A 12,437-nucleotide genomic window follows, 5' to 3' on the forward strand; every position below is an offset into this window, starting at 1 on the left:
AGATGTCTGTGATTTGAATCTTTATTGTACGTCTCCCAAACACAGAAAAGGCACCTGGGTCAACAAACATGATGTCCACATCACAGACATGTCTCTTCTTCTCCTGGGATAATAAATCCAGTACTGGTTCACAGAGGGATTAATACATAGTGGAGAGAAACTGAAGCAGTAAAAAAACAGGTGAAAGGTAGAAACTCATGTAGTCAAGTTGTCATAATGTCATAACTCATAATTCATTGACCTCCTAGTAAACAGTGTCTGGTGTATATTTACAGAATATGTCTAAAACGATTTAATTAAAATGAAAGTATGAAGTTCATTTGTTGTTTTTAAAGCTTCATTATAAACAGGTCATATGGTTTGATTGACAGGACAGATGATCAGTGGAGCAGAGTTTTTACCATCTTTATTACTACAGGGACAGAAGTATGGGTAGAGTTTCTCAGTGAAGGAGCAGCCAGTAAAGGAGTAGATCAGAGCTGCAGCATCTACGTCATAGAAGGAGACCAGACCCTCCTCATAATCCACAAACACCCCCACTTTCTCAGGCTGAGACTTCAGGGACAGACTGACACGAGGCTCATCAAGAGCTTTGTACTCATTTCCATTTCTTAACCATGTAGCCCAGACACCACTTTGAGGACTCAGTGTAATGTCTCCCATCCTGTTGATGGACTCTCTGGCCACTCCTAAAGACCATTTCCATTTTCCTTTAACCTGAACCTCAAAGTAAAATCTGCCTGAAGAGAAACTCTGTTTTCCTAAGACACAAACAGACTGAGAAAATCTCTCTGGGTTTTCTGGGAGATCATTCCTCACATCACCACAGTGAACTTGTTTCCCATCATCAGACAGGATGAGTTTAGGATTTGCTGTATCAGGATCAAGAGTCACATCTACAGCAGACTGCTGGACCCTCTTCAGTTCGGCCTCAGCTAACACCCTCTCCATCTTTTTAGTGATCATCTCCTCCAGCTGAGCCACAGCTCTCACTACAATCTTTTTATATGATGGAGAAAAGACTCTGACCTGTGTCCAGTTCTTGGTGGGTGGAGCAGCTTCCAGGGACTGGAAGCTTTGGAGGAGGTGGAGGTGGTCTTCAGAGCGTGAGAGCTGCTCCACCTCAGAGCTTCTCTTCATCAGCTCAGAGATTTCCTGTTCCAGCTCTTTGATGAAATTTTCAGCCTGTTTCTCTGTAGTTTTGTGTTTGTCTTCGATCTCCTTTATGAGCTGGTTCAGGCCTCTCTCAACAGACTCCTTCAGAGCAGAGAAGACCTGAACCCCTTCTGCTGTCTCTCTGTCTGCACCTTCTTTACTGATCCTGACTGAGCGTTTGATCTCCTGAATCTTCAGTCGTCTCTTCTGGATCATCTGCTGAATTTCAGCCTCTGTCTTCTCCAGCTCTGCCTTCTTTCCTTCATATTCTTCTTTCAGAGGAACAAACTCATGTGTCTTGTGGTCTAAAACAGAGCAGAGCATGCAGACACATGTGTGGTCAGTCTTACAGAACAGCTCCAGAGGTTTATCGTGCTCCCTACACATCCTGCCTTCCAGGTTCTTCACAGGGTCCATCAGCTGATGTCTTTTCAGACCTGAAGCTGTCAGATGAGGTTCCAGGTGAGTCTCACAGTAGGAGACCAGACACACCAGGCAGGACTTCAGGGCCTTCAGTTTGGTTCCAGTGCAGACGTCACAGGGAACTTCTCCTGGTTTGACAACTTGTTGCTCTGAGCTGCTGCTTCTTTTCAGTTTAGCTTCATGTCTGAACTGAGAAACCATCTCAGAGATGAAGGTGTTGATGTCTAACTCCGGTCTAGTGCCAAAAACCTTCTTACACATTGGACACTGACACCTGTCATTAATATCCCAGTGCTGAGTGATGCAGTTTTTGCAGAAGTTGTGTCCACACGGGGTGGAGACTGGATCAGTGAACACATCCAGACAGATGGAGCACAGAAACTGGTCTTCGAATCTCAGACAGCTGGCAGCAGACATGTCTACACACTGGAAGTGACAACATTTTATATTGAGATTTATTCATTACTGAGTGTTCTGTAGTTTAATTACACAAACAGGACGTCTTCATGATTATTCATGTCTGCCATCCATTTGACTAGCAACATTACATAACTTCTAAGTTTTGTTACACAGTGAACATCCATACTCACCAGTATTTGTCAGTTGATGGTAAAAACAGACGAACTCAAGCTGTTTTTTGTTCAAGCAGAAACACGGATTTTTCCCACCACTCCTGTTTTCAGGATTGCTCCACCTCTTCCTGCAGCTCATGTCTCACGCTCTTTCACTTTACAGACGTTTTTCTTCTTTAGTCTTCTTTTCCCGCAGTGGAAACTTTTATTGCTGCCGACAGAACAGTTTCACAAAAATAGTTCAGTCCCACAATAGTTCTTGTTTAACTGAACTACTGGAAATAACAAAATTAAAAAATATATTGAATCTCTTTCTTTGCATTTGGAAAAAGTGAATATAAAGTCTTAACTTTAATTCGGGGAACATTGCAGAAATGCTACAGCTTTGAGCCATTTAACCTGCAAATAACAGTTTATAAAAATGACGCCTCTTTTACTGGAGGATATTTTTAGTCTTCACATTTACAGTCAGGCACTTCGTAGACAGCACTAGCTGTCAAACAGCGGGGGCCTTACGGGTCCTTCCTGCCCCGAGCCGCTCCGCCAACCTCCTGACGTAATCCGAGCACCGGAGATAAAACCATAAACTAACCCGCTATTCTTCAGAAACTGACCGGTCTCGGGAGCGATGATGGGCGGTAGGACGAGCGCGATAGCCGCGGGGGTGTGCGGGGCCCTGCTTGTTGGTTACTGCATTTATTTCGACAGGAAACGACGGAGTGACCCCAACTTCAAGAACAGGCTGCGAGAACGTGAGTGTTGACCTCTCCCTCCTCCTCTTCCTCACCTTCATCAGGCCCAGAAGTTTGGAATCTGGCCCGACCCGGTCCGGTTCGGTTTAGCCTTCGCGTTAGTTGTGTCACAGTCCCCACATGCTCCCAAGGACACTAGTATCTGTACGACCCGTTTGAGCTCGGTTACTGAGGCTCTTCCGCCGAACTCAGTTGCGATATTCTCCGATTTAAGGTCCACTCGCTACTCGGTGAATTAGTCGAATTTGTATAACACAATTGAAGACTAACACAAAGTCTTAGGTTCACAAGGGTTAATTCGGCTTAAAATCTATTAACCAGACAAGTCCAGTTACAGGGTAAAACCAGGTTTCTTTCGGGCTCTTCTGGTCCCTTAGAAGTCAGCACATGTGATACTGAGTTCTGATAAGACCTGCGTGCAACAGTGAAGGTTTGCTGTCAAGCTACGATGTCTTTTTTTTTATTTTTTATTTTTTATTTTTTATTTTTTGTCCTTGTCCCTGCTTAGATTTAGACCAGTCATTATTTAAGTAAAAGTATTGGCCTGAAAAGTCTCCACTACAAGTACCACTTCAAATAAAAGTACTTAGATTGGCTATTGGTCTATAACAGGCTAAATACACTTGGCTCAAGACAGGGTTTTTTTAAGTACAGCTGCCTTATAGGCCTTTGGTACAAAGTCTGTTTCTAAAGATAGATTGATCAAATCTAATATGAATGTGTCTAATAAAGGTAAAACATCTTGGGTTGGGACAGGGTCTAAAAGACTTGTTAGTTTTGAGGAAGCAATTGTTGAAGCTCGACTGCGTCTTTCCCATAGACGGTAAATTGTTCCCCTAACATAGACTCATTCATGAAGCTGTTGTACACATTTTAAGCTGTTACACAACAACACAGTATTACCTGCTCTGCTGGGATTTCACTCCAGTGGAGATTACAGCGTTATTCAGGGAACAGTGACATGAGGCTGCAGCACTTCAGACCTTTAACACAGTGGGCAGATTACACGCCAGCTCCTCAACAAATCAGATGCAGACTGATGGTTCTGAAGAGTTAACAGAGTTTTGGATGTAATTTACAGTTGCTGAAATGTCTTTGTCATTAAACATTCTCCCAAATAAAAGAAGAGTCTTAAGTAACTTAATTAAGACTTTTCCGTGTCTTTTCCTTTGGGCTGTTCTCTTTCTGGGGGTCAGCACAGCGAATCATGTGCCTCTTATATAACTGTATAAACTATATAAAACTGTATATAATATATAATCAGCAAGAGAATTGAGAAATGTTTTTAATATTCATAATTTGCAAGATATTTGCAAATAAATATCAGTGTACAGATCTGCACTTTTCTCCCTTAATTAAGAGATTGAGATGTGCTGATTGATATCAGTCTCATGTCTGTGTCGTTTATATGAACAGAAACAATAAAATGACAATCTGAGGTTTGAGTTTAAGTTACTTGCCAAACGTGGTGAATCCTTTTCAGTCAATTGGGTATAAATGAGTCTTAATTTGGATTTGGTTTGTGTTGTTTTGTTTTTTGTTGCAGGCAGGAGAAACCAGAAGGCAGCCAAAGAGAGGGCAGGCCTGGCAAAGGTGAGAAGAGTCTCTAACTGTAGACAAATATCTTTAGATCTACTTGCTGTGGCTGATTGTTGCCTGTCTTGCAGCTTCCAGACCTGAAGGATGCGGAAGCAGTGCAGAAGTTCTTCCTGGAGGAGATCCAGCTGGGGGAGGAGCTGCTGGCTCAGGGTAACACCTCCACCACAACACATCGGCATTTTCTGAAATCTTAAAGACTAAGCATAGCATCAGTTCTTGTCCAGTCCAGAACAACCCGCACTGCAATGAAATTAATCATGTGTTGTTTTTTTTTTTTGTGTCCCTTGATAGGGGACTATGAGAAAGGTGTAGATCATCTGACCAATGCCATTGCAGTGTGCGGTCAGCCTCAGCAGCTGCTGCAGGTGCTGCAGCAGACTCTGCCTCCACCCGTCTTCCAGATGCTGCTCACCAAACTGCCCAGCATTAGCCAGGTACATCCCAACATTTCTCTTAACTGGTTCTGAATCCATTGGGTTGCTCCACACCTCCCTAATTGTCCCATTGTCAGCAAGGTAACACCAAAGCTTTGTGCCTTCACCCAGAATCCGTTACTGGACTGGCATCATCTTTATCGCCCTAACATCCTATTAATTGGCCCACCATCAGTCAGAAGCCGAGAAACTCCATTTCAGCCCAAGTAAACTCATCTGTATAACTGGTCAAACATTTCCAAAAAATCCAAAACCTTCCTACCTAGTCCACAGTGAGTCAGCCAGGAGCCTCGTCAGGTTCTCACTGGGATTGTTTAGATTCAGCCTCATGGCTCAGAAGTGTCCCTGACTGCTTCAGAATCAGTAATATAGGCCATCTCCCTAACTGGTCCAACCTGATTGCTGTATCCTTCTCCCTGTCTAGAATCTGCTGATCCATTGTTGTTCTGCTTGGTTTTGTTAACTCCGTTCTTTTGTTCCTGTCCTGCAGCGGATTGTGAGCGCACAGAGTCTGAGCGAGGACGATATAGAATAAGGAAGCACTGACAGCAAACTTCCTCACACGGACCTCCTCCTCATCCTATCATGACCTGCCAACATCTCGGCCTCTATCACTTCGACCAATGCGTCCTGAAGGGAATTAGTTCTTTTTAATTCCTGGTTTTTCCATGGCAGTAATGTTTGTTTTTTTACATAAATGACCCGTTTTGGGATATTTGAACATCTTGAGCTTAAAGCCCAGAGAAATCCAAACAAGCTCATCCCCATATCCCCCCATCTTCAGGTATTCACTAACTGGACTGGATGTTAAAAATGTCTGCCTTCACGGTTACTATATCAGTTGTTGAACATTACAGAAATGGATGCGTCACAAAGTATTTATTGTTTTGTTATCAGTCTTCACTTTTTAAAAAGATTAAATGTTTTAATTTTAAAGAGGACGGCCCTCTTTAGAAAAACATTAAAAAATGTTAAACTACTAAAATGCTTTCTTGAGTTTTACTTTAGGAGACAAATCCACATGTGGAGCAGGACAGTCAATTGTCCAGGAAATGGATTTCTGAGGATCTTGAAGAAATCTTACCTCTCACCAGAAAGGCTGCACATCTGAGACTTACAGTGAATTGAGAGTCTTCACCTCCTGCACCTCTTTAAGAAAATAAGACAATTAAATTGGGTATTTGGTGACAAGTCTTTTATTGCACTTCATATGCATTTTACAAACCTGGGAAGTGTTTCACTAGTATTTGCAACATGAGATTATTTACATTTCAGAAAACTTCTAACCATCCAATAAGTTTCTAGAATGTGTGGAGAACCAGGCCCTGCAGCCGACTTTGTTTTACTAGTTAGATATTGTATTTAACTCCTTAAAACACTGAGCTCTGAATCATTACCGCAGTGTGTTGGTTTAAATATTATTCCCGATGCTTCCACATTAACAAGTTTAATGAAAACACAAGGTTCCACAAAATCTCTGTGCGTCACATTTTGTCAAAAAGACCATAGAATACAAATGTAACAGTAAATGAAATGAATATTTTGTTTAACTTGTATCAAAGAAATTGGATTGAACTTTAGTTTATTAGCTTCTTTGTCCACATGCTGTTGCAGCGAACCTGTAACCTTGTCGGACAGAATAGTTTCAGAGACAGGTTGAAACTGGAATTTCCAAACCTCCTTAACATCTGGAACATCAGAGCTAATCATTTGACTGATACGGCTGTAAAAACCCTGTTGGAATTGGCAGCAAGTCATTGGAACAACAAAGGTTGGCTCACTGTTGGCTTCAACAGAAACTCAAACACTTTTTCACTTTTTTTTTTTTGGTGTCAGATATGAACTGTCTTGTTTGGCTTCTGTTTCTTTTTCAGTCCTTTCTTTTTAGGCTTTTTGTTTGGATCTGTCATCTCTCCTTTGAATGAGGTGGAGCTTTTAGTCGACCTCAGCTGGTTTCCGCTGAATTTCTTTTGAGACTTGAAACCTCCCAGACCGCCGCCGCCTGTGTTCCTCCCTGAGCCCCTCGTCGGGCCCTTTGCTGGGCCCCTCTTTGGGCCCCTGCCTGCCCTCCCTGAGGCTCCTTTGCTCTCGGTTTTAGTCTTCAGCTTCTCTTTCTTCACAGACCTCTTCACCCGGATCGACCGGCCCTCCAGCTTCGAGCCGTCCAGTTTTAAAGCCAGCTGCACTGAGTCAGCACTCTGTGACAGGAACACACAGACCAAGAAAATTTACTTAGAGCACTGATTGTAAGTTTTGTCTAACTAAGTAAACCTTTTAAATGTGCCTTTCTTAATGCCTGCAACAACAATTAATTGTATGTTTTAAATATAAAGTCATGTAAAAGATGCTGGTTCTGAAGCATCACATTCCTGCTTTGGCTTGAAAAAAAAAGTTAAAACTTTTGGACGATGCTAACGAGCTGTATTTTACGCTTAAGTCAATGTTGTTTGACTCGTAGGCTCAATTGTACCCAGCTCTGTTGATTTTAGCACAAAAAGCGTGGCCAAAAGATATTTGGATGTAGAAATGTAAAAACTGTAGAACCAATAGGGACAATGTGTTATTGTTAGTGAGCTGTTTCACTAATTCATCCCAGCAGTCAATCATCATGATTCACATTAGTGCAGCCTGGACCTGCATGGATAGAATGACTCATTAAAAATAAATGGATTTAAGTGGATATAAGTTTTTCTAATGTTGTGAAAAGATGACTAGCATTAAATAGAAGATTTTCGATACCTTTCGATACCCTATGGTCCAATTGTTACTTTATGTAATTGTGGATTACGTAAAATATAAAGCCTTCACACATCTTAAGCAAAGCTGTACACAACTATTTCAGCAGCTTCTCTTTACAATTTACATTAAGGATTTTTTTTTTTTAGATGATTAAACAATATGCAATACCACTATACATAAATACTAAATACTACCACTATAGTGTAAGACTGAACAGAGACAGTCCAAGAAAGTCCGAGTCCAGATGGAGACTCAAACACATGGTCAATGGCAACAGCCTTTTTGGGCCCTGATCTTGTTATTGTTATTATCTCCATTATTATTGCTTTTTAATGGAGCTAAACCTGTTATAATCAATGCTACAAGAAACTGATTGTTCAGATGATATTTTGACTTTATCTGGAAATCAAAAAAGTAATGACGGCTTTGATGCTGCTCAACTAGCCCTTGGCATAAGTTCCCTGCTGATAAACTGTTTGCTGTGCATAAAATACAGAACGTTTAAATGGAATATTTTATGCACAAGCCAGAGTTTTCTTATGCCCCAAGTCTAGAGAAATGCAGGGGGTTGTGTCAGGAAGGGCATCGCATGTAAAACACGCCAAATTACACACAGGAATCATGACATCCATACAGGATTGGTCGCAGCCCAGGTTAACAACGGTTACAACGGCAGCCATCAGTGCATTACACAAATTAATAGGAGGAAAATATGGTTTAAGAAAGGTTTTTACAATTATTGTCCCAACAGCTAAAAAAAGGTTAAAAGGAGACAGTAATTCTGTTGTTGGGGTTTGACTTTGAAAGGATGCTGAGTTTTAAGAAAAATGAAAGTTCTAAAATTACTACTACTACTACTACTACTACTACTACTACTACTTTTAGTCCTTTTTAATATTTGAAGTTCCCGCCCGGAGTCAACTCTATGCTTTTATGTTAGCTACTGCTTCTGAGACATCTTCTGCCTCTTTCCTGACATTTCTGCCTGTTTTAACCTGCGGTTCATCGATATGGTTTGTTAACGGTGATTCCTGAATCTAGTATCTCCAGAAAAAACTAGGACAGCCAGCAGAAGAATGCAGAACTGGGCCAAACGTGGGAGATTAATTCCCACACATCTAAACTAAATTACAGATCAAAATGCACAACATTAAATACTTTCAGTCATGTACACATCTTCAAATTTAGTATCTTCCATAAAACATGCAGGCATTTATAGACATTTAAGGCTTTTAAAAAAATAAATAGATTTTTACGGCTTTTAAAGACTTTAAGATGAGAAAGTGTCAAACTGGAAATGCCAGGTACATTTGCTGAAATTCAATAGAAGATTAGCATTTAAAAAGAAAAAGTAATCTGGAGGTCAAAGGTCAGAGCTTTTTGAGAACACATGCTAAAAAGTCTGATTTGAGTCGTTGTACCTCAAACAAGACGTAACCGAATCCTTTGCCCAGCCCGGATTTCTGGTCTCGGACCAGTCGTACAGCCTCCACTGAGCCACACTCCTCAAAATGGCGTCGAAACACCAGCTCAGTTATCTCTGAACACACACACAGAGCATAACAAGTTAGATTTTGTGTAAAGATTAACCTGCAGTGGGACCAGAACGCTGCAGAAACACTCACCGAACGAAAGATTCCCCACGAAAACAGAGCGTTTGTGATCATGCTGCAAAACAACGAGGGCAAAAGGAATTAAACCCCAGACTTTACATTAAACACGGTCACATCTGTGATGGCTGAAGACTCACTGAGGAGCTGTCCGTCACTCTGTCCACTCGGATGTGAAAGTCTCTCTCGATCTCCGTCCCGTTCCTGCCACAAAAAAGACACTTGAGATGATGAGTTATGTCGACTGTCATCTGAGCATCTTCATGTCTCAGGATTCCTGTGAGGGTCTGACCTCTCTAGCGCCATGGTGACCCCTTCCTCGTCTGTAAAAACCACGTAGGCGTTCATGCTTTGCTTCTTGGGATGAAATTTGCGTCTGGGGGAAAAAATACAAACAACAACAAAAATAATTTATACTCAGAAAAAAAGGCCCTTTGTCAGTTTCAGCAAATTTTAACCAGAGCAGCAACTTTCAGTTTTTGTTGGTAGGAAGCCGGTGATGTTAACACATTAGCAGTTTTAAAACAGACGTGACTGAGTACTGTGATATATTTGACATTATTGATGTCAAATAAGAAATTTGACATATTTCTCATGAAAACACAGCTTTGGGAGTATTTGTTTTTGTAAATGCTTCTCCTCTTTAGTTTTCATTTAATCCAGTGTGATGGGATGCAGACAGTAACTTACTTGATAGTTGCAAGTTTTTGAGACATGGACGGATCCTCTCTGACCTGCAAGGAGACAAACAGAATAAATGAGATAAAGAAGACCATGCAGAGGACTTCTACATATCTCTCAACGTATTAAAGTGAATGAAAAAAACATTTAACACAGCCCTTCAGAAAGTCACATATATAAAATTACAATAAATGAGAAGCTAATAAATGATTGCTCTTCTCTGATTGGTCTTGCTCAAACACTTTTAGAAGTCAATGTCTCTGCTACGCTGGCAGTGATGTTCACATGAGGCTTCCACATTAAGTGTTGAAGCATTTTTCTATTAAATTGTGAAGAACAGTACCTTTGAGTAAACACATGCAGTATAAATATGAGCTAAAAGCTGCTGGACTATAGCTGCTCATGGCCAATCTGTTTACGTCATGTGTGTTTTTACCACAGAGCGAAACCGGATGGACTCGATGGAACCTTTATCCCTGAAGAGGCTCCTCAGGGTCTAAAAGACAGAAAACAACATCGGTTCCTTTTTTGCTCTGTTTTAAATGTAAACACAAACCATATAATGAACGGCTTTAAACTCTGAGTTAGAGATGTAAAAATCATTCACTACTTAAAATCCTCTTTACCTTCTTGGTGCAGCTGATGGGAAGGTTGCCAACAAACACCGTCCTCTTCCTCTTTACTGCCTCCTCCTGCCTATTGACCTTCAGCCTCTGTCTCTTCAACACCCAGTGCTCCACATCGTTCTCTCTGATTGGCTCTGACGATTTTCTCTTCTTCGCCGAGGTCTTCTGTCCACTCTCATCTTCGTCCGCATTTTGTAAACTGCTCTCCCTGAATCCACCAAGCGGAGACGAGAATGGAGAGAAAAGAGTCGAGAGCATTACAGAGTGCAAAAAACTACTGTACACTTTAAGAAAGACAGTAGGAAGACGTAGAAGCCCAAACAGCTTTGAGACCATTCTCACCTGTTTTCCAGCTTCTGGTCAGCTGCGGATTTCTCCTTGGGTGGCTTCTTTTTGCTCGGTTGAACTTTGACCCCTGGAGCTTCCTTCTGTTGCTCTTTTGTTTCAGTGCTCTTCTGAACAGGCTGCACGAACACAATGAACCACACTGGACACATTTAAATCTGGAAATAGTCTATGTTCTTCTGATTGTGCAGACAGGCTGTTTTAGGAAATGACTGAATCTTTTTAAAAATTAAACTACAATGTCTTTGGATTTGATACCTTTGGTGCAGGCTGGAACAGAAGAGGAGCAGCTGGTGCAGCGGTGCTGAACAAAGCTGACAGTGATCCAGAAGATGTAGAGTCTTTCTGGAACAAACTTCCTGACACCTGACCCACGACATAGTCAGCTGACTGCTGCCCCGATAAAGCCGCTCCACTAATGACAGAAACAGTGAAGGGACAGCACCCAGAAAACATGACAACCACTTCTTCTCATACTGTCAGAGAGACAGCTGAGCAACAATGTAAGTCAAGTAGTGGATTTAGTGGGGAAAACAGATTCTCTTGTAACATTTACAATGTATTTTCTAAAGATTGTTATATATGCAAGTAAAAGCAAATTTTTATGTTTTAATGTTTGAATTATGGTCGTTTGATAAATTATTATAATATAATATTATCACTTCCTAATAACAGTTTTAGTGTTTATATTCTGGAGTGGAGCTGCATGACATCTGGACCAAATGCCATTCCTTTATTTTAACTATTTATAATTGCATAATTAATGGAGTACTGTGGAACCCTGTAGTAAGGATTCATACATGATTGACTTTCTTAATATTTTTTGGTGAATGTTTATTACAAATTAACAAACCCAAGATCCCTAATCAATCATTAACAATTTTTGAGGACACCACAGTTGTGTTACAGCTACAAATAATCGTTAAAAACTCTACTGCAGTTATTTACAGCTCCTTAAAAGTCGCTTTAATTGTAGAGCCGTACTCATTGTTGCCAAGTGTGAATAAATATAACAAATTTTTGAAATATCCAATAAATTTAATATTTTGCTGTCAGCCCGTCTGGATTCAAAGTGGAATTATTGGTGATCGTTATGCACGTTCATTTAAGAAGTAAAACATGTGTAAACAAACCTCTGGTGAAGTTTCTTCTTCATTGTCTTCTCCAGTTTATTCCAGCGTCACTTGAAGGCTGCTTTCGTGTTTAATTCTTTAGTTTGAAATAAATAACCATAAACTAATGGCAGGTAGACATTTTCTAGAATTTAAACTGCAATATCATGGAAGTTGTGCAGCATGTCCTCACGTTTCCTTCCCAAGCACAGCAGCACTACTGTGAATCGTTTCCCACAAGAAACATGGTCACAGCGGAACTGAGGTTGCTCTAGTTTATTTTCGATTAATGTTAATTTGAGCGCACCGACCTGAAAAGTTTAGAACCGAAAAGGTAAAGGTTCCACATAAACATAGATAGAGTTTGTAAATATAAATATATGTATACT

At 40.8% G+C, this 12,437-nt stretch overlaps 3 protein-coding genes across 3 annotated transcripts; 1 reads left to right on the top strand and 2 right to left on the bottom strand.

Moving 5' to 3' along the window:
* LOC137124043 (E3 ubiquitin-protein ligase TRIM21-like) lies at positions 1-2,552 on the bottom strand. The gene is made up of 2 exons (XM_067498648.1): positions 2,169-2,552; positions 1-2,004 (listed from the first exon to the last, which is right to left on the bottom strand). Exon 2 carries the CDS (start codon positions 1,993-1,995, stop codon positions 352-354), a length of 1,644 nt encoding a protein of 547 aa, XP_067354749.1. The 5' UTR covers positions 1,996-2,004; positions 2,169-2,552; the 3' UTR covers positions 1-351.
* Positions 2,553-2,659: 107 nt separating this feature from the next.
* Positions 2,660-5,920, top strand: tomm20b (translocase of outer mitochondrial membrane 20b). Its single transcript, XM_067498658.1, has 5 exons — positions 2,660-2,902; positions 4,449-4,495; positions 4,570-4,651; positions 4,793-4,935; positions 5,426-5,920. Exons 1-5 carry the CDS (start codon positions 2,779-2,781, stop codon positions 5,468-5,470), a joined length of 441 nt encoding a protein of 146 aa, XP_067354759.1. The 5' UTR covers positions 2,660-2,778; the 3' UTR covers positions 5,471-5,920.
* A 193-nt stretch (positions 5,921-6,113) lies between these two features.
* On the bottom strand, positions 6,114-12,278 carry rbm34 (RNA binding motif protein 34). Its single transcript, XM_067498653.1, has 11 exons — positions 12,070-12,278; positions 11,195-11,351; positions 10,934-11,055; positions 10,592-10,799; positions 10,402-10,461; positions 9,975-10,018; positions 9,577-9,660; positions 9,425-9,488; positions 9,300-9,342; positions 9,096-9,214; positions 6,114-7,133 (listed from the first exon to the last, which is right to left on the bottom strand). Exons 1-11 carry the CDS (start codon positions 12,090-12,092, stop codon positions 6,768-6,770), a joined length of 1,290 nt encoding a protein of 429 aa, XP_067354754.1. The 5' UTR covers positions 12,093-12,278; the 3' UTR covers positions 6,114-6,767.
* Between the last annotated feature and the right edge of the window lie 159 nt (positions 12,279-12,437).

This window comes from Channa argus, chromosome 3, assembly GCF_033026475.1.
Source record: "Channa argus isolate prfri chromosome 3, Channa argus male v1.0, whole genome shotgun sequence".
Taxonomy (NCBI): domain Eukaryota; kingdom Metazoa; phylum Chordata; class Actinopteri; order Anabantiformes; family Channidae; genus Channa; species Channa argus.

Bases quoted from the DNA above. Each gene is read 5' to 3' on its own strand.
- LOC137124043 (XM_067498648.1), bottom strand. From the start codon at position 1,995: ATGTCTGCTGCCAGCTGTCTGAGATTCGAAGACCAGTTTCTGTGCTCC.
- tomm20b (XM_067498658.1), top strand. From the start codon at position 2,779: ATGATGGGCGGTAGGACGAGCGCGATAGCCGCGGGGGTGTGCGGGGCC. The intron at 4,652-4,792 runs GTAACACCTCCA...GTCCCTTGATAG, and splicing joins GGAGGAGCTGCTGGCTCAGG to GGGACTATGAGAAAGGTGTA. The intron at 4,936-5,425 runs GTACATCCCAAC...CCTGTCCTGCAG, and splicing joins AACTGCCCAGCATTAGCCAG to CGGATTGTGAGCGCACAGAG.
- rbm34 (XM_067498653.1), bottom strand. From the start codon at position 12,092: ATGAAGAAGAAACTTCACCAGAG. The intron at 11,352-12,069 runs GTTTGTTTACAC...TTCTGTCATTAG, and splicing joins AAGAAGAAACTTCACCAGAG to TGGAGCGGCTTTATCGGGGC. The intron at 10,462-10,591 runs GTAAAGAGGATT...TCTGTCTTTTAG, and splicing joins CCATCAGCTGCACCAAGAAG to ACCCTGAGGAGCCTCTTCAG.